The 22,197-nt window shown below is 42.5% G+C and overlaps 1 protein-coding gene across 1 annotated transcript; it reads right to left on the bottom strand.

The window, feature by feature from the left end:
• Positions 1 to 1,636: 1,636 nt before the first annotated feature.
• HSDL2 (hydroxysteroid dehydrogenase like 2) lies at positions 1,637 to 21,034 on the bottom strand. Its single transcript, XM_069880312.1, has 11 exons — positions 20,939 to 21,034; positions 14,737 to 14,900; positions 14,203 to 14,301; positions 13,976 to 14,090; positions 11,500 to 11,603; positions 10,516 to 10,614; positions 4,746 to 4,940; positions 4,185 to 4,256; positions 3,014 to 3,205; positions 2,386 to 2,514; positions 1,637 to 1,937 (listed from the first exon to the last, which is right to left on the bottom strand). Exons 1-11 carry the CDS (start codon positions 20,953 to 20,955, stop codon positions 1,825 to 1,827), a joined length of 1,299 nt encoding a protein of 432 aa, XP_069736413.1. The 5' UTR covers positions 20,956 to 21,034; the 3' UTR covers positions 1,637 to 1,824.
• Between the last annotated feature and the right edge of the window lie 1,163 nt (positions 21,035 to 22,197).

The raw sequence follows: 22,197 nt of genomic DNA, 5'->3' as shown, positions 1-22,197 counted from the left end.
TGCGGAAATGTGCACAAATTGCAGCGGGGTTTATCTGTGAGCGTCCAGCTCCCGTGAGTATTTCAGAGACCACCTCATCCTTGCTACTCACACACACCACCGTGTGGGCAAATTCCGTATCATTCCCTCCTCCTGGTTTTTGAAAGTAAATCACCAGCTACAGAGCTATGTTTCCTTTGCGGCATCCTCTGAAACATGGAGAGGGTATTTGACAAAGAAAAAAACAATTAAATAGTGTGAATCTTTCAGTACACATGCTTCCTTTCTTCAGACTGGTGTTGACATTAAAAAGTTTTATAAATCCATGCACCTATCTTGATTTGCATAACATGACTGAATTAGATATAGGGAAATGAGAAATCTTGCCTGTAAACACTGCAGTCATGCTTTATAGAGGGAAATCGGAGTAGTAATAAAATTTAAATAATGAGACACTGATTTTGAAATTCCCTAGAAAAGAGAGAAAATTCTTTGCAAAGGAGTATTACGGACACACGGCCTCACTGGGGGAGGGGAAATGTTTCATGTCAGGTCAGGGCTGTGCATTTTACTTGTAAGCGTGAAGGTCTTTACATACCACACCACACCACAGAACACCACATGACACCACATCACATCACACCACACCATATATTCTTTGTTTATGCCATTAAGCAGAAAACTGCTGGAATGATAGGATAAGCTGTATTGAGGTTCACTGTACTTCCCATTTTACAGCTCTTCAGTCTTCTATCAGTTTCTGAAACTTTCATAAACGGCTATGAGATTTCATTTCTCTCAATTATCTACTTCTTTCGACAGATGCAGACTTTAGTATATAGGATGTGTAGAAAGATGTTTCCACTACAACAAAATTACTGCAGTCCCTTTTAAGGATTTAAAAATTTATTATAATTGGGAGAGGAGTGTCTTGCAGTGGAAAATGTGGTCTGTAACTAGCAAATGAACTCAGACAGATTCTGTACTTTAGCTGTACTTATCCTAACTCAGGATTTTTACTATTCCATGTTTTTCTTTGCACAGTAATAATCAGAGGATACTAACAATTAAGCCAACTGTGTCTGAGGAAAAAATAACTGACCTTGATACTAATCCTCCCAGTGTAGCAGAATATCTGAGCTGGCTGCATAGTTCAATGAGACATCGTGGGCAGTGCCGAAGGTTAGAGGTTTTCAGGACAAATATACTCAGCTGAACTGTGAACCAGAGGGAGACACTCAAGGGCAGTCAGTTGATAAGAATGTTCTTCCAGAAAGATAGAGTAGATCCTACAGAATGAAACGTTTTACTCTAATACATTTTACTACTGCATATCATGCAGTATGTCTGTGCAGCCTAACTCTGTGCAACACAGAAGTACAAGAACCAGTGTAGGTTATAAACACAGGAGAGAAAAACAATCGGATATTCATTTATAAAGGGTAACGAGGGCCCTACTAAACTGACCATGTTTCTTCCACTGCTAAGCCAGCTCACGAACCTCTGCATGGCACTTCTACCACACAGGCAGATCTGCAGGGTGACATTAGATCCCTCTACAACTTTTATGAGACAGCTGTGTGAGAAAAACTCACTTCAGGAGTCCTGCATTAACCCACACGAGCAGCAGTAAAGAAAGCACATGCAACCCAATATATGAATTCTTGAGAATGAATTTGTTTAATGACAAATACCTTCTAGTCTTAATCAGATGGAGTTATTTCTAAAAATCTCACATTGTATCCATATTTATTACATTGCATCAGACAAAGATGAGGAATACCTTTTTAAAACAGCATTACAGTTATATGTGAAAGGTCACTGTTTTGCTAGTAAGGGTTCCTCTTACAGTTTAGAGTTGAGCTGTGTCAGCATCTTCTCAAGCTTTATTGCTAGTGCCATGTTACCTTTAATCCTTAATTTTCCAGACATGAAGGCCAGGGTTGGCTTTAGTTTACCTAAAAAGAAGAAACAGAACCATAGGAAAATGAAAAGGAACTGGAGACAGCCTTTGCACAGTAAAATGTAATAGCACTGCAGCAATATACGGGAGTTATATTGCTACCGAGTTCTGCTCTCAGAGCAGTGCACGTTTAGGAAACACAGATTAGAGATATGCAAAGTCCAACAGATAGACTGGATTCTTTCTGAAGCCGTATTCACTGCTGAAATTTCCATAGCTGGTTAATAAAAGCAGCACAAGCTTTTGTGCTCTTCTAGTCAGACAACAGGGGAGTTCAGAAAATCCCAGGAATTCTATCTTAGGCTTCCATTTGGGCCACAGAAAGAAGAAAGCTCCTCCATCCCCAGATCACAAAGTCAGGAGGCTGACTATTTGCCCACCAGCAGAAGGTTTTCTGGGCACCAGCACCTGCATCCGCCCTGGCCAATGCCCTTGTCACTCACCTGCGAACATTTTCACAAAGTCGGCACTCGACATGCTCATAACCACATCTGCTGTCACAGGAGGCTTGCCGAAACCAGCGCTCCCGCCCTTGGTCTTCAGGTCAATATACCAAGTGCCTCCTTCGTCACCTGAGCAGAGAGGGCAAAGAGGTGACAGGACAGCAAAGAGCACTGTGCCCTCCCTCTCCCTTGCTGGCAGACATCCTTGAGACATGGCCTTTTGGAGCAGTTCACGATACTGTTCTGTGCACAGGCAAAGCCAACCTCTGACAGCTGTCCCATAGAACTACATACCAGATGCAGACACAGAAGAGCCCAGAAGGGCAACACACTGCTGACACGTTGGCAGCTGGAGCTTCCAACGTGTCCCTGTAAGCACCCTTGGCTACTGCCAGGCCTACCCTGCGTGCAGGGCAGCACAGTGACACAGCCAGACCACAACGTGCTCAGAGCAGCAGCAGATCCCTGTGCCTCCCAAAGCTGTTTCCAAGAAGCACGTTGCAGAACAGAACAAAAATGTGGTCTGTTCTAAGAGCAGCTCGAGAAGGTGAGTGCTTCTATTTGAAAATTCCGAGTACTGTTTGCTAGAAGCATGAGCGCATCAAGGTTTTACAAGTAATGGTCTTACCAGATAATTCAAACTGAAAGACACCTTGAGTAGTTCTCACATACTCTTCACTCATGGCCCCCTGAATAACTCTGAATGTTTCTGCAACGGGACTCAAGGGCTGAGTCGCAGCAGAGGCTGTGTCAACCTTAGCTCCACCTGGTCTTTCCTGCTGGGATCCGCTTAACTTCTCTTTGAATGCTCGTGAAGTACCTACAAGGAAGAGATTTACTTTTCTTTTTCAAATGCAAAATGCATTAAAACTGCATGGAGAAACACATGTAGAGAACTGTCTTTGAAACAATTTAAGATTCAGAGTAGGGAAAACTAATGTTTTCCCCTTCCAGTATTAATGCTGATAAAGAATATTTTTTTAGCATGTAGGAATCTGAGCAGGTGTAGAGCACTAAAGGCAGTTCAGCAATATATTTCACTTCTTAACACCTCAAAAGAAAAGTGAAAGTAAAACCACAGCAAAATTCTAATTCTGACTGTTCACAGTCCATGACAATTGTGTACACAGTAGATTGTTTCCCAATGCAGTCCACACCCTCTTGGCAGCACTCACAAAAACCAAATCAGTGTCTTTGACACACAACACTGTTAACTTCTTTCACTAAGAATGTGGACATTTTCATTAATTCACTCTTAGGAAACCTGTTCAACATTCTCAGTTACCCTCCACCTTGACACACTATAATCTGAAAAAGCAAAACTGATGCTTTTCTGAAAAAAAGCCTTCTCCATTTCATCTGAAAGACTTAAATTTCATAAATTGTGCAAGTTTCATCTGAGAAGCAATGGAGGCTCTACATAGTGTTCTCTTCTATAAATACAGAAAGACAACTAAGGCACTCCTGCAAGGTGTGCTGTTTTCTATTTATTTTTCCAGCAATATTTATGTTTGATCTTCACACTGTCACAATTTATATGGTTAAATAAGGATTCTTCAAAATAAAGCACTGACTTAGCACCACAGAAATCCTGCAGAAGGTAGCATTCTTTCCCTAGCTTTAAGCACAGAGACACTACCATAAATCACACTGTCCAAATGAGAAAAGGGGTTTTGCCAAGTAGCTTGAATGGACTCTAAGCTCTTGGAAGAAAAGAAAAAAGAAAAAACAAACTGAAATAGAGAGGGCATTCATTATTGTCAGAAATTATCAATTCGTACACACTGTGCATTCCTTACTTTGTCTTTCTTGTTTTGTGGCTGTTGTGTCAGTTTCAACATCCAAGAAGAAGTCAGGCATCAGGGGGTGACCTAAAAGGGAGGAAAAATATAATTGTAAGTCCAAGTATAGTTGGATAGCACAAGCATGAAAATGCATTTAACATGAAACTACAGACAAGTTTTAAGTAAATCAACTACAATTTGAAGGAAAGACATAGCAAGAAATAACACATTTAGAGTTCGGTTCATTTAAAATCTGACCTAGAAGACATCTAAAGTTGCAATGAAAAACAATTGAAGAAGGGGGAAAAAATCTATATCACTAGCTGATAAACAGTGATACATGCATCTACAGTACAGGTACTTTTCATTAAAGTATTTTTTTAATTTAATAGGCAGTTGATGATTAGAACCTCAGTGGATTCATGTGCCTTCTAGGAAGGCATGTGCTAAGAGCTGAGGTAAAGAAACTTCTTACAGACTAATTTAAGAGCCCCTAAAACCAAAACTAAATTAATATTTTCCACATGGCCTTCCCTCTATCCAGAACTTACTTCTCATCTTAAAGATCTGTTTTACCTGGTGCAATTGCATAGACATCAAAATCCTTAACTCCTTCTTCTCTCAGAAGATCTTCATCAATAATGAAGTTTCCAGTGAAACTTTTTGGCTTTGTTAAAATGCAATACGCAGCATCTGCAAGGATGTCTGTTTTTCTGCACTGTTTTTCTATTCCAGATCCTCCTAGCATATCCATAGCAGCAGTATGTATGGCTAAAAAAAGTTTGGAGAGTAAGAAAACAAAGTTTTAACACTGACAACACAAAATTCCCATTTGTCTGTCAAGTATACAAACCTTGTTTTCCTTTCACACAAAAGGAAATTGTAAGAAGACAAAGCTACACAACACTACTAACCAACAAATAATTCTCTACAAGCACCAGTGAAAAAAAGAAAACTAGGAAAGGAACCAAAAAGTGGAATAATGAGCAGGACTTTCTATGGCATTCACATCCCTCTGTCCCTTTATCAGTGGGTCCCTTCCTTCCTTCCCTGCCAGAGATTTCCTCCAGATTATTCAGGACAAGAAAACCAACGGGACAATTATTTTTCTCAAACTGAAGGTATTGCACTTCAGTAATTAAGAGGTATTTTCTTTGGTGATTATCACACTGAAATTCGTGATGCTTAATTTTAGCCTTTTAATAACTGCCATGAGATACTAAAGTGCTTCTCCTAAGTTAACAAGAAACCAAATAACAAAGACTCAAATAACTTGTTCAAAGGCTGTGTTAGAACCAAGAATTAAATTCAGATCTCCTAGGTTTCTGGGTGTTTTATTAACAAATTCTGCTAAGTTCTGCACCTTTCCATTAGTCTTCTTTATGCTTCCCCCAAGGGATCCCCTACCACAGTGGCATGTTCCAGTCTAAGCCTGCAATTTTCTCTTTCCAGCAGAGGTATCCATTTCATTTTTATTTCATCTTGTTCCTCAGAGAGGCTGTTTGGCATTTTCCATAATACTATTTTCTCCTCTTCTGCTTCATGAGTTTTTCCCCATCTGCTGCTCAAGACTTAACACTCTGCTTCTAAGTTTTGGGACAGATTTACAAATCTTCTCCTGCACCTGGGGCTGGTAGATCCTGGAGGCAGAAGGGTGAACTTTTAAATCACTTCGGCTTTCCTTTCAGTGTTTCCATTCCACACAAAGCAATAGCAGCTTTGATACAGAAACTATTCCAATGTCCCTTAAAAAGCAAAAAATGGGCACCATGCAGTACACATGCATCTGAGCTGCATCATCACCATCCAAAGTAAGAACGGTGAAAAAGGACAGTAGTCTTCCATACTGGCCAGGGAGATACTGTCACAGTGTTTTCTAAGAAAGTGCAGGCATGGGTAGACGGCCGTATTGACTCCATTTGTTCACTCTTCTGTGGGGAGGATTAGCCCTAAGCTTTCATTTACCTCTGACCAGCCTTGGCTGGGGTTTTTTTTTTTCTCCAAATCAAGTGAACTGCTATAAATGCACATAAGTGAGAAGTGGCTAATAGATACACTGCACATACACATAGGTCTCTGTGTCTTTTCCTCATTTTGAGGATAGGAAATAAAACTGCCTTTGTTTGGTCCTCTGAAATGCCATCTTCCTGCAAAATTCTATATTCTATAGCTACCTGGGCATATTTATGTCAAATACTCTGATGAAATTTACCAGGTTCTCTCTACCTGAATACATCCCACTATTCTGAGGACTGATTAACTTGTTCACTCCTCCTGCCCCATGCTTCTGCCACTTCTGTGTTACCATCATCTACTACTCTTCTAAGCAGACTAAGCCTATGTGCACAGACTGAAGCAAAAAGGCTTTAAACCTTCTAAACCTTCTCACATTGTTTCACCTATTTCAATAAAAGTGTGGTTGTTTATTCTCTTAATGCACATGAAGACTCTTTCAGTTCTGTTCCAGAATACAACTATTATTCGTACAATCTCTTAGTGATGGGATTGCCCCTTGCCTCTTTGGTAGGTTTCCTCTTGCACTTTTAAATAAATGGCACCTTATTACCATGAAAATATACCAGTATATTTTCACATGTTTAAAGAGTCAGATTAATCAACAGATACTGGCATCCACACTAGCACTGAGGCTAATCACATTTCTATGAGATTATAGCAAATCTTTTAATTAAGAACTTTGCAACTTTATTTTAGATACCATGGAAGTCTGTAACACTGTCTCTCCGGTAAGCACAGGAAAGTAGTTAATTTTCTTGCTTTTGGGAGATAAATCTTTCGATGGAACAATTTTTGTACTGGAGAATTCAAACATAATTATCCTCTTTTATACCTGAGGGCATATCAGTATTCATAGAAGCATCACTGACTGTTTATACTGACTTTGAGAGCTCATCTAATATTTCTAAGCCTTAAACTGAATGAGCAAACACAAAGGTCTGTCTGCATACCTTTTGTTTTAGCTTAATTACTTTTTTAATTACTTTGTAGCACCTCACAAAGAGAAATCTTTATTTTAAAAAGCATTTATTAGAACATACAGTTGTCATTTTGTAAACTGAATCATACTACACTGCCAGGCCTCATGTTCTGCAGGTTCCTGAAGGGGACAGATATTACCTGCACTCAATAACTGCCAGCTTCTGCAGTATTTTCCTCTTATTTATTTAAACGGGTTCCAATATGTTACCAAGGACACAGTGGCACTCTAATGCATAAGTTCTTTGCGTTTCCCCCAATAAGAATGTCAGGTTTTGCAGAAGTTTAGTTAGTAAAATCATAGACAACCTTTAATACCAGATCATATCTGGGACACTGGTACTAGAACTGACATTTGGAATGCTACAGCATATGTAAACGCTGCAAAGAAATGACGTATTCAACTGTGCAACACAATACGTAATGTAACCTCTGCCTGTAAAAGGTAACAGGCCCTCTATAAAATTTCTCATGGTGAGCAGATGGACAAATTCTCCTCAGTTCTTTTTTCTCATGTCATGAAAAACAGGAGGCCAAATTACTCATATGGGTGGGGGGAAACACCTACATTGCAAAATAAAGACCTGGTATGACTAGCTGGTCTCTACAGGAAGACCTCTTTATCTTTCAGTAACACATTGGTACCCGTAAAAATACCAACTCATTTCCACAATAGTGGATGTTTTCTCCAACACATCCAGAAGAACAGAGAGAAGGTATTGAAGAATCAGAGAGCTGTGGAGGGTACGAGTAATCTGCCTATGCAGCGCGTAAATATGTGCATTTACAAGACACAGGTAATCTAGTAATAACTTTAGCATGAGGGAATAAATCAAATTAGCAATGTTCCCTGCAGCTTGATACCACGTCACTCTGTCTGAATGAGATACTCTAGATTAATTCCTTCACTGTCCCTAGCCCTCACATACAATTTACATTGCTTTATCAATCGGTGACCAAAACCCACAAAATGGTAAAGATCACCTCTGCTAATGGAAAACCAAATTACTACAACATATAGGATTCTGAGGAGGTATAAAATCCAGTTAGCAGTGGCATTTTATGGGATAAGCCAGATGGGATACGCATGAAGCCTAGGGAGCTAAAAGATCCAAGTGCCATGGCTTTATTCGAAATGACAAAGATAGATCCTGGGAAACTTCCTTTAAAAGTTTTCTGAGGTTTGCTTAGAGCAATCAGAAAGCAAGAATGTGGAAACAACTGCATGTTCTTGCTAAATCCTTCAGAAAAAAACCAACAAAATGCAACAGAATCCCAGATCTGAAAGGTGAGCTTCTGCTCCACTGCCAGAAAGGTGATCCAGGCCTTTAAAGTCAAACATACAGTTGCCTTCAATACATTGAAAGTGAAGGGCTTATCCTCTTCAAACAGACGGTACAGGTTTTATGATGATATAATTATCAGAAATTGTACAATTATATTCAAAACATTAATCCGTTACCAAAATGTTTCTATCGGTAAAACTCACAGTGTGAGCAGAATTATGAGGCATCCATTTACTGGGAAAATTTAGGATGCAAGCATCCAGACCAACGAAAACAGACCGAAGTCTGTCAGACATACTAACCGAAGTGTTCAAATGACTACCACCTAGAGGATTTAAGCAAAGACACTCAAATGATTTTGTCTGAAATAATTAAGCTTTGCTAGTATTCCTCACTTTAGAGGAAGCAAATCAGAGAGCTTCCACACTAGAAATTAAACAATGCCTGCAGCAGGAAAACGTTGAAAAGTGTCAGGGTACAGTACAAACACTTCTTACACTGAAGCACTGGTCTCAGAAAAGGATCTTTATTTCCTCTTCCTTCTTGCTTTCCTTCACTCTTTAAGGGAATAAACTCTGCTGTTACATTGTTTCATGACACAATGTCTGGGCTCACACCATTAAAGGGCAGGATTACCTTCCGTTCCTACTGCTTTTAACATCAGCATCATTTCTACACATGGATATATCTGAGGTAAAGAGACTGGCCCCTTTGGCAAACTAAACCTGGAACAGCATCCCTAATCCTCACTGACCCATAGACAACAAACAGAAGCTAACACAACGTGGGAGCTTTGAGTTGTTTTTCTTCCACAGAGACATTTAATTTCCTGTGATTTGCAAGTAGATGTTTCTGTGAACAACCACTTGCTTGCCCACTGCACCAAAACTTCTAGGAAAAGGGATTTCTTCAATTACTTCTACATTTACAGAGGTATATATCTTGTCAGTTCCATCTACTCTCTGGCAATTAAACTAGCAAGAAATTCTAAATTTTACTACATGGAGAGATGTTTGATACCTGCTAATGAAAGCATGATATGTTGGGACACAAAACCCCAAGCAGCACTACAGGCTTGAGGAAGAGTGGCTGGAAAGCTGCCTGGCAGAGAAGGATGTTCTGGTGTTGGTTGACAGCCGACTGAACATGAGCCAGCAGTGCGCCCAGGTGGCCAAAAAGGCCAATGACATATTGGCTTGTATCAAACTGTGACCAGCAGGTCCAGGGAAGGAATTCTGCCCCTGTTCTCAGCACTGGGGAGGCCACACCTTAAATATCGTGTTCGGTTTTGGGCCCCTCACTACAAGAAAGACATCGAGTTCCTGGAGTGTGTCCAGAGAAGAGCAACAAAGCTGGTGAAGGGGCTGGAGAAGCAGCTGAGAGAAGTGGGGTGGTTTAGCCTGGAGAAGACGAGGCTGAAGGGAACCCTTATCACTGTTTACAACTACCTGAAAGGAGGTTGTAGTTAGGTGGGTGCTGGTCTCTTTGCCAAGTGACAGGACAAGAGGGAAAGGCCTCAAGTTATGCAAGGGGAGGTTCAGACTGGATATTAGGAAAAGTTTCTTTACCATAAGGGTTATTGTGTACTGGAACAGGCTGCCCAGGGAGGTGGTTGAGTCACCATCCTGGGAGGTATTTAAAAGATGGGTAGATTAATTTCTTAGGGATGTCATTTAGCAGTGGACAGGTATGGTTGGACTTGATTATCTCAAAGGTCTTTTCCAACCTAAGGATTTTAGGATAAGACTTTAGTGATTCTGTCCAAATCAAAATTCTGGGTACACGTGAAAGTGCACAGACAAAGCAAATCCTACACAGGCACTTCAGCCAGCTCATAGGGATGAACGGATTGCAAATGAGCTGAAGGTGAGTTTGGATCTGATTGTCAATGGTCTAGGGAGAAAACCACCACCTGTGCAGATTGAACAAAGAATATGCAAGAGAACTGCTGGTCTCCTGAATCAACTCCAGAAGTTCGAAATATAAACAAAGCCAAATAAAAAAAAAGATGTAGGAGACAAAATAAGGCAAGTCACTATTTTAATACCCTTAAAAATAAAAATCACCTGTTTTAGGCCACAAAGCATTGACAGCAACTTCTCCTCTGAATTCTTCCGCCATTCCCAAGACACACATGGACATCCCATATTTAGAAATTGTATAAGCTAAGAAAAATACAAAAAAGAGAAAAATTCACACTCTATCAATAGAGTTTTAACTATAAAGGAAAAAATAAACCAAATTATTTGTTCATAAGGAAAATCAAGTTCCCAGGGACAAAACAGTAACTTCACAAAGTCAAAATATCGTTCTTCTCCCCACCACCACCGGTAGATGCAAACTGTAGTCTGCCATCCTTTTACTACAAATAAATTGAGAGCTATGTATGTTTTGACAAAAATGATGACTGAGGCTTAGCTGTATGGTGGGTTTGTTGTGCTTTTAATACGCAGCACACTGATGATTGCGCTTGGATTTTTCAGGAGGCTTATAGCACAGTAGCTACTATAGCCAAACTGGTATTCTATAGAAAACAGAAAGTGTTTTTTTTAAAAAAAAAGAAATTATGAATCCTTGTCATCTACCCATTTTGAGAAGGGAAACCTCTATGGGGAAAGAACCAGGACTTGCTGGAGGACTTTAACTTGGCAAATGTCCGAAACTGAAAGGTTTTTCTACAGTTTTAAAACCTGAAGACATTAACCTCATTAACCTCAAGACAAAATGGGGTCCCCTTCCCACCTCAAAATTCATTTCCATTTTAAAAGACAACATTGAACTTTATTCAATCAAAGAAGAAAACAGATTCTGTGTTTCAATATTTATTTGGAACAGAAAATATTTTGTAGTCTTAAGAATTCCCATGAAATAGCACAGGTTCTTACCTTAAAAACATAAAGGACATAATAGAGGTACAAAATGCTCTAGGAAAATGTCAGAGCCAGTCTGTATATAGCGCTAAAGATACAAGATCTAGCAGTCAGGGCTGGCACTCCTGCACATTTCACCAGGTATTTCTGTGGTTCTCAATGATGCTGACTGCTACTCACCACAATGATTTTTGAACCACATAGGATTCAGATTCATAGGTGGGCTGAGGTTCAGGATATGGGGGTTCCTACTTTTCCTCAAGTAGGGAAGGCATGTTTTGGACCTGGAAGATAGATTCAGACAAATCAGTCACTCCTTATTTCATGGAACGCCTATAATTACAGGGAAAAACCATACTAAGAGACCAATATTTTCAGTTTCATGTAAGTTCAACACTAATCAAAGAACCTGCCTTGTTAATTATTAAACTGATATAAAGAACAACAAAAAAACCTGCTCTAGCTCACTTATCTTGGGCCTAGTATCCATTCCTGTTAACTGGACCACATTCTCCAAAGAGTGCAACAGTACCTACTAAAGCTGATTTTCCAGATGCTCAGAAAACATAATCTCCTTGCAATATTTCTGGTAGGGGCAGCAAAGCACTATGAGGCAACAAACAAAATTAACAGAGCATCAAGTCATAAATATGTTCACTTCTGATCACACACCTATTTCATCTTTAAAACAATGTTAAATAAATAACACTGTATAGCGAAAGGCTATTACAAATACTCCAAGCAAAGCTGAAAACCTACTCTCTGCTGACTGGAAGAGTCACTATTTCCTTCAACTTAGAATTCACAGATATATGTAAATCATAACTTCTACTTTACAGAGACTGTCATGTGACTTCACTACTTGCACTAGGGTACATGCTTGCACTTCATCTCTGCTTGGGAGTTTTTAATAGAGCTTCACTGGGGGAACAGCACTGCAATGGACTATGCTATTTACCTACTACTTGCATGTTTCAACAGGACCCATGCATATTGTCAGCCACAGAAGGGACACCTTCAACTGCAAAGTCGTCAAAGTAGAGAAGTAAATCATTTAACGTCTGCTTAAACGTCCTGAGGTGTACAAGGTTCACAAAAAATGTCTCAATTTCTGAATGCACAGGAACCAAGAATATGTTAACAGGCATACTCCATAAGATGGGATATCCTCCCTACATTCTCCACACAGACAAAAAAATCCATACTTTTTTTAATACCTATTATGAGTTCCTTGACATTAAATTGGAACTAGATCCCTACAAACTATGAACAGACGCAACATACAAAGCAAGGGGAAGAAAAGCCTGTTATGCTTGATTAGGTCTTCCTGACTGACAGCTATAAAACCAATGACAAACAGAATTTGTAACTTTCCTTGGGAAACACTAATCCTTCAGATACTTTTCCATTTGCAGCAACACAGAATCTGCTTTTTAATCTTTTTAAGGCTGAGTAGCACCCAAACAGAAAATGCCTTTTAAGAATTCTCCATTAGATACACTCTCCAGAAACTGATTGTCGCTGTTAGGCAGCAAGGTAAACAGAGCTTGCCACTGGCAACACAATGGAATCTCTTCAGAGATTCAGCAAGAGATATCCACAGGCTGTTTTCTGGAATGCCAAGCACCAAAACTATTTTTTTTTTTTCTGAGCGCAGAACCATTTATAGCCTTGCAAAAGAAGACATCACAGGTTGAAAGCACAGAAATACTACTCTGCAAGCAGAGTTTTTTTTCTTCCATCTTCCAGCTCACTCCATGCTATCTGCATCCTTTGTACACGTGTCTGTAATTCAGAAAGCTGTTTCTCATGTGTATCTTTACACTGTTCTAGTGGCATATACCTTCACTGATTGTTAGCAAAGAAACATGTAGGAATATAATCATAATATCTGATAACAAGATCCATCTGCATAAAGGAGAAAGACAGACACTATTCTAGATAAACTTTTGATACAAAAGCTCCTGATCACGACTGCATGTATAAAATCTTCATCATCCCAAGAAAGTCTTTTTAAACACAACCTCATCAAAATAAAAGTTTTCATTTTAAAACAGATGTCCTGTAAATCTGAAGATGATCCCACCTGCTGAATTGATTTCCAAAAAATGTGGAAAATAAGGACCACAGGAATTTTGAAATAAAATCTTGGCATGGTTATTAAAATATACAATAAAATTGATAACCTGAATGTAGGCAGAGACCACTTTAGATCATTATGTTACACCTTTAACATTTCTCTTTTAACTAAATTATATAATTTCTCTAAAGTTACATAACGTCTTATCAGAAAGAAGCTGACAAACACAATGTTGCACTTGATGAATGCAAAGAGTTAGTAAATTTTCTTGAAATGGAAGAGCAGGCAGGATTTAGCAAAGCCAAGAGAGAGCTCCATTTGAAACAAATTAGGTTCTGCTTCCTAGTTCCATGGAGCGGCTTGTGAGCACTTAATAACAACAGTGATAAGGTTCCTGTTTACTCCAACTTGCAATTAATTCTTGCAAACATTAATTTCAAATCAGTTGGCCAATAACCGAGCAATTTCCTGTGAGCACATGTAAAATACTTGCACCCCAACTCAATTTCTCAGAAACACTGAGATAACACAACACATTTTGCTACAATTACTTCGCTTCCCTGTCTCAGCACTTACGTAAGGTAGGTTCCTCGTACATTGACATCCATCATAAGATTGACCTTCTTCGTTTCTGTTTCCAGAGTGCCAGTCAAAGAGATGGCGCTTGCATTGTTCACCAAGATATCAATCCCTGGTTTTAAAATAAGCCATTTTGCATTAGCATTTAAAGACAAAAATCACAACTAAGGCAGGCTGCTCTTTTTCTCTCTGCCTCTTAACATCTCCTCCAAACCTTAGCATACCTCCAAAAGTCTTCACAGCTTTCTCCACAGCACTAATAATTTGCTGTTCTTCCCTCACGTTAACAACACATGGCAAAGCCTTTCCTCCAGCTGCTTCAACTGCATAATGAAAAAAATGAAACATTTAAAAATTTGCTCTCAGATGGAACAAGTAGCATGAATCTGCTGAGACTCTCTCATTTAATTACATGATTCAAGAAGGCACTGAAAAATCACACTCTTAAACTGTATCTTTTTCACATGTTGTGTAAAGAGGGAAGCCACAACCAAATCTCAAAACTGAGAGAGTGTATGGTACACACATATATCTCAATTAACATAGCATTTTCACACCTACACACACACATCATCACTAGAGTAACATTTTGATACCCATTAGCATTCCTGGGAGGCAAGAAAAGATTTAAGATTATTTTATTAATGATAAATTGGAGGTAAGAGAGTTGACACAGTTTCCTAGGCAGGTATGACAATCAGGCCGGGGCACATGCCCAGCCCAGCATCTGAAGTCCACCCTCATCTATTACAACTTACTTTCTGCTGCAGCAGTGTAGATAGTTCCTGGGAGAGTAGGATGGGTCTCAGCTGTCTTGGCAGCTATCACAATGTTTGCACCATCCTTGGCAGCTTTCAAAGCAATGGCCTTGCCAATGCCCCGGCTTGCGCCAGTGATGAAGAGAGTGCATCCTGCTAGTTTCCTAAAGGTGATGGGGGAAGTAGAGGGTAAAGAAGAGGGAGAAGAAAGCAAATCTATAAATCATTGACTTTTAGCACTCCTTAAGGGCAAAAATAACTATCCAACCAGGCAAACATCCTCATCATTTTACTAAGAAAGCAGCCCCTAAATACAGAAGAAATGGCTACAGTACAGCAAAGTACAGCATCACTGGAGGTAAGACCACTCTCCAAGTTCGCAAACATCTATAAAGCAAAAAGTGTTACACAGGGCATCCAGTTACACATCTCCCTTCTTCTAAAATGATCCAACACACTGTTTATATTGGAACTGCTACTGTCTCCAGCAATGGAAAAGGAATAAGCAGTACAAACAAAATGCAGATTTGTAATGACACAACACACCTATACAGCCCTCTGAATTCACTAGTCACAACCCTCTAGACACAAACAACTGCTGCTCCAACTTGGTACAAAGTTCAAGTCCAGAACCACAGTGCCAATGCAGGGTGTCACACACCAAAACCATGATTTTCAGAAATGGCAATTATTTCTTTTAAGGGCTTCACACTGAACTCAATGGTTTCCCAGTAACTACATTTAATCCAATGGGTCTCCCCCAAAAATGGGTCCAGTCAAAGTTTTAGACTGTCAGAAGGATGTCTGGGATACACAAACAACACCACTGAATTTTGCAAAAGATCAACTCCAGTTTAAAGCGTATTTGACAATAAAGCCTCTCAGACCACAGGTTTTTCACTGGAAGGAATGTGCATTTCAGTGTTCTGCATAAAGCTTGCGTTGTTTTCTTTAACTCAGTGTAAAGAAAACAAGATGTCCAAGCTTTCAGTCACAGTCAGAGAAAGCAGACAAACTATATGCTGCAGGAACTTCACTTCTCACTCACATCACAAATGTTACACATGCTTGCATTACCTTTCCTTTCAATCTGGGCCAGACTTGATTTGATACTGTTTCTGAAGGTCTTTCTTTTCCCCTCCACTTTGAGAGCATCCCTCTCTAAAACACCCTCTAGGAAGGTAAGCATTTGCTTTCAAAGGCAGAAAATCAGGATGAGGCAGGGAGGGATCTTCCCCTGCAGAGGCACAGTTAGTCACCCACCGGGCCCCAGGAAATAATGAAGACCTGCAGACAGTGTTTCAAACAGCTTTCCTCTGCAAAACTAAGCCCTAAAAAGGCACCGGAAGAAAAATCTCAAAACTGCACAGCAAATGACAAAGAACTGCTACAAAGATTCCAGTCACATGCACAGTGAGGGAAGTTCATCGCTGCAATACATATTAAAACTGTAAAACTCAGTGAAATTAAACCAGAATCTGACTTCTGCTTTCAACCACCCTATACAAGGTCAGCAGACTCCACCTTAGTCAGGGAAGACATAAATGAAGTCCAGCAAGAGGCAGCTCTGAAGGAGAAGGAAGCCAAGGAAAGCTGCCAAACATTTAAAACTCTCCAGGGTCATGACTGGAACATTCAGATGTACCAGGAGACCAGCATAGCTACACAGGGAACTTGTGACTTGGCTTCCACCTGCAAAGGTGCCATACAGGGAGCAGGAGCAAGGACAAGCCACGAAGAAGAACCAAGAACTATCACCCAGGCATGTTGCAGTAGTGTCAGGAAAAACAAAGTTCACAAGCAGCTGAGACTCGAGGATATCAACAGCACAGGGGACCCTGCTGCTACACAGCAAGTAAAAGCAGTCCCTTTGTTCAATGGAGTGGGTGAAAGCAAGGCTTTCATAGAATCACTAGGTTGGAAAAGACCCACAGGATCATCGAGTCCAACCATTCCTATCAAACACTAAACCATGCCTCTCAGCACCTCATCCATCAGTCTTCTAAACACCTCTAGGGAAGGTGATTCAACCACCTCCCTAGACAGTCTGTGCCACTGCCCAATGATCCTTTCCCATGAAAAATTTTTTCCTGCTGTCAAGCCTGAACCTCCCCTGGCGGAGCTTGAGGTCATTTACCTCTTGTCCTCTCCCCCATCACTTGGGAGAAGAAGCCAGCACCCTCCTCTCCACAACCTCCTTTCAGGTAGTTATAGAGAGCAATAAGGTCTCCCCTCAGCCTCTTCTTCTCCAGGCTAAACAACCCCAGCTCTCTCAGCTGTTCCTCATAAGGCCTGTTCTCCAGCCCCTTCATCAGCTTCATTGCTCTTCTCTGGACGCGCACCAGAGCCTCAACATCCTTCTTGTGGCGAGGGGCCCAGAACTGAACACAGGATTCAAGGAGCGGTCTCACCAGCGCTGAGTACAGAGGGAGAATAACCTCCCTGGACCTGCTGGTCACGCCGTTTCTGATACAAGCCAAGATGCCATTGGCCTTCTTGGCCACCTGGGCACACTGCTGGCTCATATTCAGTCATTGTCAACCAACACCCCCAGGTCCCTCTCCTCCAGGCAGCTTTCCAGCCAGACTTCTCCTAGTCTGTAGCACTGCACAGGGTTGTTGTGCCCCAAGTGCAGGACCCGGCATTTGGCCTTGTTACACCTCATGCCACTGGTCTCAGCCCAGTGGTCCAGCCTGTTCAGATCCCTTTGCAGAGCCTCCCTACCCTCCAGCAGATCAACACTTCCACCCAGCTTAGTGTCGTCTGCAACTCGCTAAGGGTGCACTCGATGCCTTCATCCAGGTCATTGATAAAGACATTGAACAGGGCTGGACCCAGCACCGAGCCCTGGGGAACCCCACTTGTCACTGGCCTCCAGCTGGAGTTAACTCCGTTTCCCACCACTCTCTGGGCCCGGCCATCCAACCAGTTTTCCACCCAGGAGAGTGTGCACCTGTCCAGGCCAGAGGCTGACAGTTTCTCAACCAGAATGCTGTGAGAAACTGTGTCAAAGGCTTTACTGAAGTCCAGGAAGATACATCCACAGCCTTTCCCTCGTCCAGCAGCCGAGTCACTTTGTCATAGAAGGCGATCAGGTTAGTTTGGCAAGACCTGCCTTTTGTGAACCCATGTTGGCTGGGTCTGATCACTCAGTTCTCTTGCATGTGCTTCATGATAGCACTCAAGATCACCTGTTCCATGACTTTCCCAGCACTGAGGTCAGACCGACAGGCCTGTAGTTTCCTGGGTCCTCACTGCGACCCTTCTGGTAGATGGGCACAACATCAGCCAGCCTCCAGTACAGTGGAACTTCCACAGTCAGCCAGGACTGCTGGAAGGTGATGGAAAGGGGTTTGGCAAGCACATCTGCCAGCTTCCTCAACACTCTTGGAGAGATCCCATCTGGCCCCATGGACTTGTGGGTGTCTAGCTGGGTAAGCAAGTCTCCAACCGCCTCCTCTTGGATCATGGGAGCCTCATTCTGCTCCTCTAACTCCTGGGTTTGTACACAGAGGGAACAACTTTCCTTACTATTAAAGACTGAGGCAAAGAAGGCATTAAGTACCTCAGCCTTGTCCTCGTCCCCTGTCACTGTTGTTCCCTCTGCATCCAATAGGGATTGAATATTCTCCCTGGTCCTCCTTTTATTGTTAATATATTTATAGAAATATTTTTGTTGTTATCTTTCACAGAGTTGGCCAATCTGATTTCTAGCTAGGCCTTAGCCCTCCTGATTTTTTCTCTGCACAATCTCACTTCCTCCCTGTAGTCCACCCAAGATGCCTGTCCCTTCTTAAAAAGCTCATAGACATTTCTTTTTGATATCTCTCAAGATGTCCCTGCTCAACCAAGCTGTTTCTTCCCCCACCAGCTCTTTTTCTGGAACATGGGGGTGGCTTGCTCCTGAGCTGCTAGGATTTCATTTTTGAAGAGCACCAGCCCTCGTGGGCTCCCTTGCCCTTAAGGACTGTCTCCCATGGGACTTTATCAACCCACCTTCTGAACAGTCCCAAGTCTGCCCTCTGGAAGTTTAATGTGACTGTTATGATAATCCCCCTCTTCACCTCACCTGGAACTGAAAAACCTATTATCTCATGATCACTTTGTCCCAGGCGTCCTCCAACAATTACATCCCCCACAAGGCCTTCTCTGTCCACGAACAGCAGTCACACCATGTTTCACAAGATTTTTCAACACCATGTTTCACAACATTCTGTATGCAATTTAAGGTATTATGGTCTGCATGGGTGCAAAACTCAACACGTAAAAAAGCAGTTGGTTGGTCAGGCTCAGAGGGCGGTGGCTAAGAAGTCATACTCAGCCCACAGACTGTAACCAGTGTTGTCCTATTTAACATCCTTATCAACAACTTAAAGAAGCTGACAGAATGTCCTGTGAGTGGACAACTGGTTCTCAAGCTTGGCTGCAGGGCAATTCAGAGGGTCCCAGACCCGGTTCAGTCAGGAGAGCAGCTTTAGTGGGACCCAGCAGCAGTCCCCAACACCTTTGCAGTGATTGGTGAGACGGTGCCAAGCATATATGCTGTCATTCAGTGCAGGAGGATGAGAGGCAACTGGCTGTTACAAACTGAAAAGAAAGGTTCAAACTGGAAAGGTGCAGGCTGTCCTCCTCATGATGACAGTCAGGCAACAGAGCAGGGGAATGAGATGTTTCCAGCCTTGGAGGTTTTCAAGACCCAAATGGACAAAGGCCTGAGCAACCCTGTCTAATCTTCCAACTGACTTGAGTGCCAGCAAGAAGTTGGACTGAAGACCACTTCAAGGTCCCTTCCTATCTGAATTACCCAATGATCCAACTGCAGATTGGATCATCAAGCCGCAGATTCAATTCCTTTCCCCAAATTATTATGCTATTCAAAATGTCAGAGAACATTTACTCCAGTTACAGTCTCTCTAGATTTCCTTTCCAGCCTTTCCAGCACTGGCCATCACTGTCAAGTCATCTTTTTTCTCAGCACAACTGCATTGCCAGCACACATAATCCTCCTCTTTCTTCCTAGATTTACAATCACCACTAACTACATTCACTCTCGGGAGCTCCCGTCCTTCAGCTGTAGCTCCACAACCTCCAATTCTGTCCCTACAGCCCACAGAAATAGCGTTCATGAAAATAATTAAAGCCCAACAGGAAAAACTCATTTTCACTTCATCCCCTTTGAAACACTGAACTGACTCAATACTACTTCTTACACTCCTTTTCTTTCTTTTCAAACATTCTTGATTCTGCCTTAATTTACTGCTAATCACGTGTCACTAAAGAAGTTTCATTCATCCTCTGTAACTTAGCATGACAGCATCCACAAAGCTGGATGCACAAGCATCTTAAGGGGTGTATTCAGTGTCCCCAAAACAGCTGCCCAGAATTTAGAGCATTTTACTCTTCTGAGCACGTCAAGAGGCTTTTAAGGCATAGAATTTATTTCTTAATTCACTTATCACCCCCATTGGTTTACAAGTTTTTACAGCATGTGCTCATCTAAAATCGCTTACGACCTGCATGCTGAAGGTTGCATCTTTATTATTTCCATTGCAGTCGAGTCCTGGTAACAAGACAGAAAATGTCAAATACACCTCCATGCCCCGTGGTCTCAGGGATCTGGGGAAAAAAATGAAGATAGGTTCCTTCCTCCCCATTCACAACTGCTAACAGAGAAACCCACATGCCACTCCATATAATCACAAAATCATGGAACGGTTTGGGTCGGAAGGGAGCTTAAAGCCCATCCAGTTCCACCCCTGCCATGGGCAGGGACATCCCACTGGATCAGGCTGCCCGAGGCCCATCCAACCTGGCCTTGGACACCTCCAGGGATGGAGCAGCCACAGCCTCCCTGGGTAACCTGTGCCAGTGCCCATCAGGGACACTTTCAATATCTTGCTTACACAAGCGTTGGGGTGTAATGAATAACCCTGCTTATAACACACGGGAACAAGTAACACCAACTCATCTTCCCAGCTGTCAGAAGTCCTGGCTCCAAAGAAAGGCAGAAAACGCCTCTAAATTAAGATCCCATGCAGGAAGATAAAAAATCTATGGCCAAGTAAGGAAGTACGGGCTCGAAATAGGAGGAATAGTTTTTTAAAACACACGATCCTGTACCCCTACCCGATATATCCGAGAGATTCCAGCCCTTCCCTCCTCGGCGCCCCCCTCAAGGAGCCCCCGAGCCGGGGCGGCTTACCCGGTGTTGGGCAGCATGGCGGAATGGGGGGAGAACGGGAGGGAGAGGGCGGGAAAGGGGGGAAAGGGCGAGAGTGGGAGGGGAAAGGGAGGAGAATGGGAGGGGAGAGGGAGGAGAGAGGGGAGGTGAGGAGAAAGGGAGGGGAAAGGGAGGAGAATGGGAGGTGAGAGGGAGGGGAAAAGGAGGGAGAGGAGGGGAATGGGAGGGGGGAAAGGGAGGAGAATGGGAGGAGAGGGGGGAGGGCAGGAGAAAGGGAGAGGAAGGAGGGGAGAGGAGAGAGAGGGGAAAGGAAAGGGAGGGAGAGAGGGAGGGGAAAGGAGATGACAAGAGGGGAGAGGAGGGGAGAAGGAAGGGAAAGGGGGAAAAGGAGGGGAATGGGAAGGGAGAGGGAGGGGAAGGGGGAGGGGGAGGGGAAGGAGGGGAGGGAGGGGGAAAGGAGGAGAGGGGGAGGGGAATGGGAGGGGAAAGGAGGAGAATGGGAGGAGAGAGGGAGGGGAAAGGGAGGAGAATGGGAGGGGTGGGGAAAGGAAGGGGAAAGGGAGAGGTATGGGAAAGGAGATGAAAGTGAGGGGAGAGGGAGGGAAATGAGAGGAGAATGGGGTGAAGGAGAGGGGAGAGAAGACAGAGGGGAAAGGAGAGGGAAGGGAAGGGGAGGAGGATGGGAGGGTGAAGGAGGGGATGGGGACGGAAAAGGGAAGGGAGAGGGAGAAGAATGGGAGGGGAGAGGGAGGAAAGAGACAGGGGAAAGCAGAGAGAGGGGAAAGGGAGGGGAGAGGGAGGGGTTTTCCAGAGCAAGCTCTAATATGTTGACGGAGCAACAACGGCCTTGGGAGGCCACTGTTATGCCTGATGGAACAAAACCGTGAGATGAGAAAGCAAGAATTCAGTACACACACCTAAGTGCATAGAGCATTGTGACATTGCTTAGATAAGTGTTTCAAAATACGTAACCACTAGCTTTTGCCTTGCCTGTTGATAGCAGTAAGAAAGCATCAAAATGTTGTGTTAAGTTAGCAGTAAATAAGTGCATGATCAGCACATGATCTGTTAGTTGATTGGTTTATAGGTATGCGCTAGCAATTGTGATTGGACATAAACTTTAGCATTACTGTATGATTTGTATCGAGAATAATATAAAAGGAGTTGAGCTGAGAATAAAGTTGTCTCACTGCAACCTAGAATGAGTCTGTGGAGTTACAGGGTGCAGTAGGAGAGGGAGGGAAGAGGAGGAAGGGGAAAAGGAGAGAGGAGGGAGGGGG

This window comes from Phaenicophaeus curvirostris, chromosome Z (genome assembly GCF_032191515.1).
Source record: "Phaenicophaeus curvirostris isolate KB17595 chromosome Z, BPBGC_Pcur_1.0, whole genome shotgun sequence".
NCBI classification, from domain to species: domain Eukaryota; kingdom Metazoa; phylum Chordata; class Aves; order Cuculiformes; family Cuculidae; genus Phaenicophaeus; species Phaenicophaeus curvirostris.
The sequence above is the reverse complement of the archived record's forward strand: the minus strand, read 5'-3'. Positions and strand labels throughout refer to the sequence as shown.

Coding starts and splice junctions, on each gene's coding strand:
- HSDL2 (XM_069880312.1), bottom strand. Junction 4,941..10,515: donor TGCTTTGTGGCCTAAAACAG/GTGATTTTTATT, acceptor AACTTTTTTTAG/CCATACATACTGCTGCTATG. Junction 1,938..2,385: donor CTTTGTGAAAATGTTCGCAG/GTGAGTGACAAG, acceptor TCTTCTTTTTAG/GTAAACTAAAGCCAACCCTG.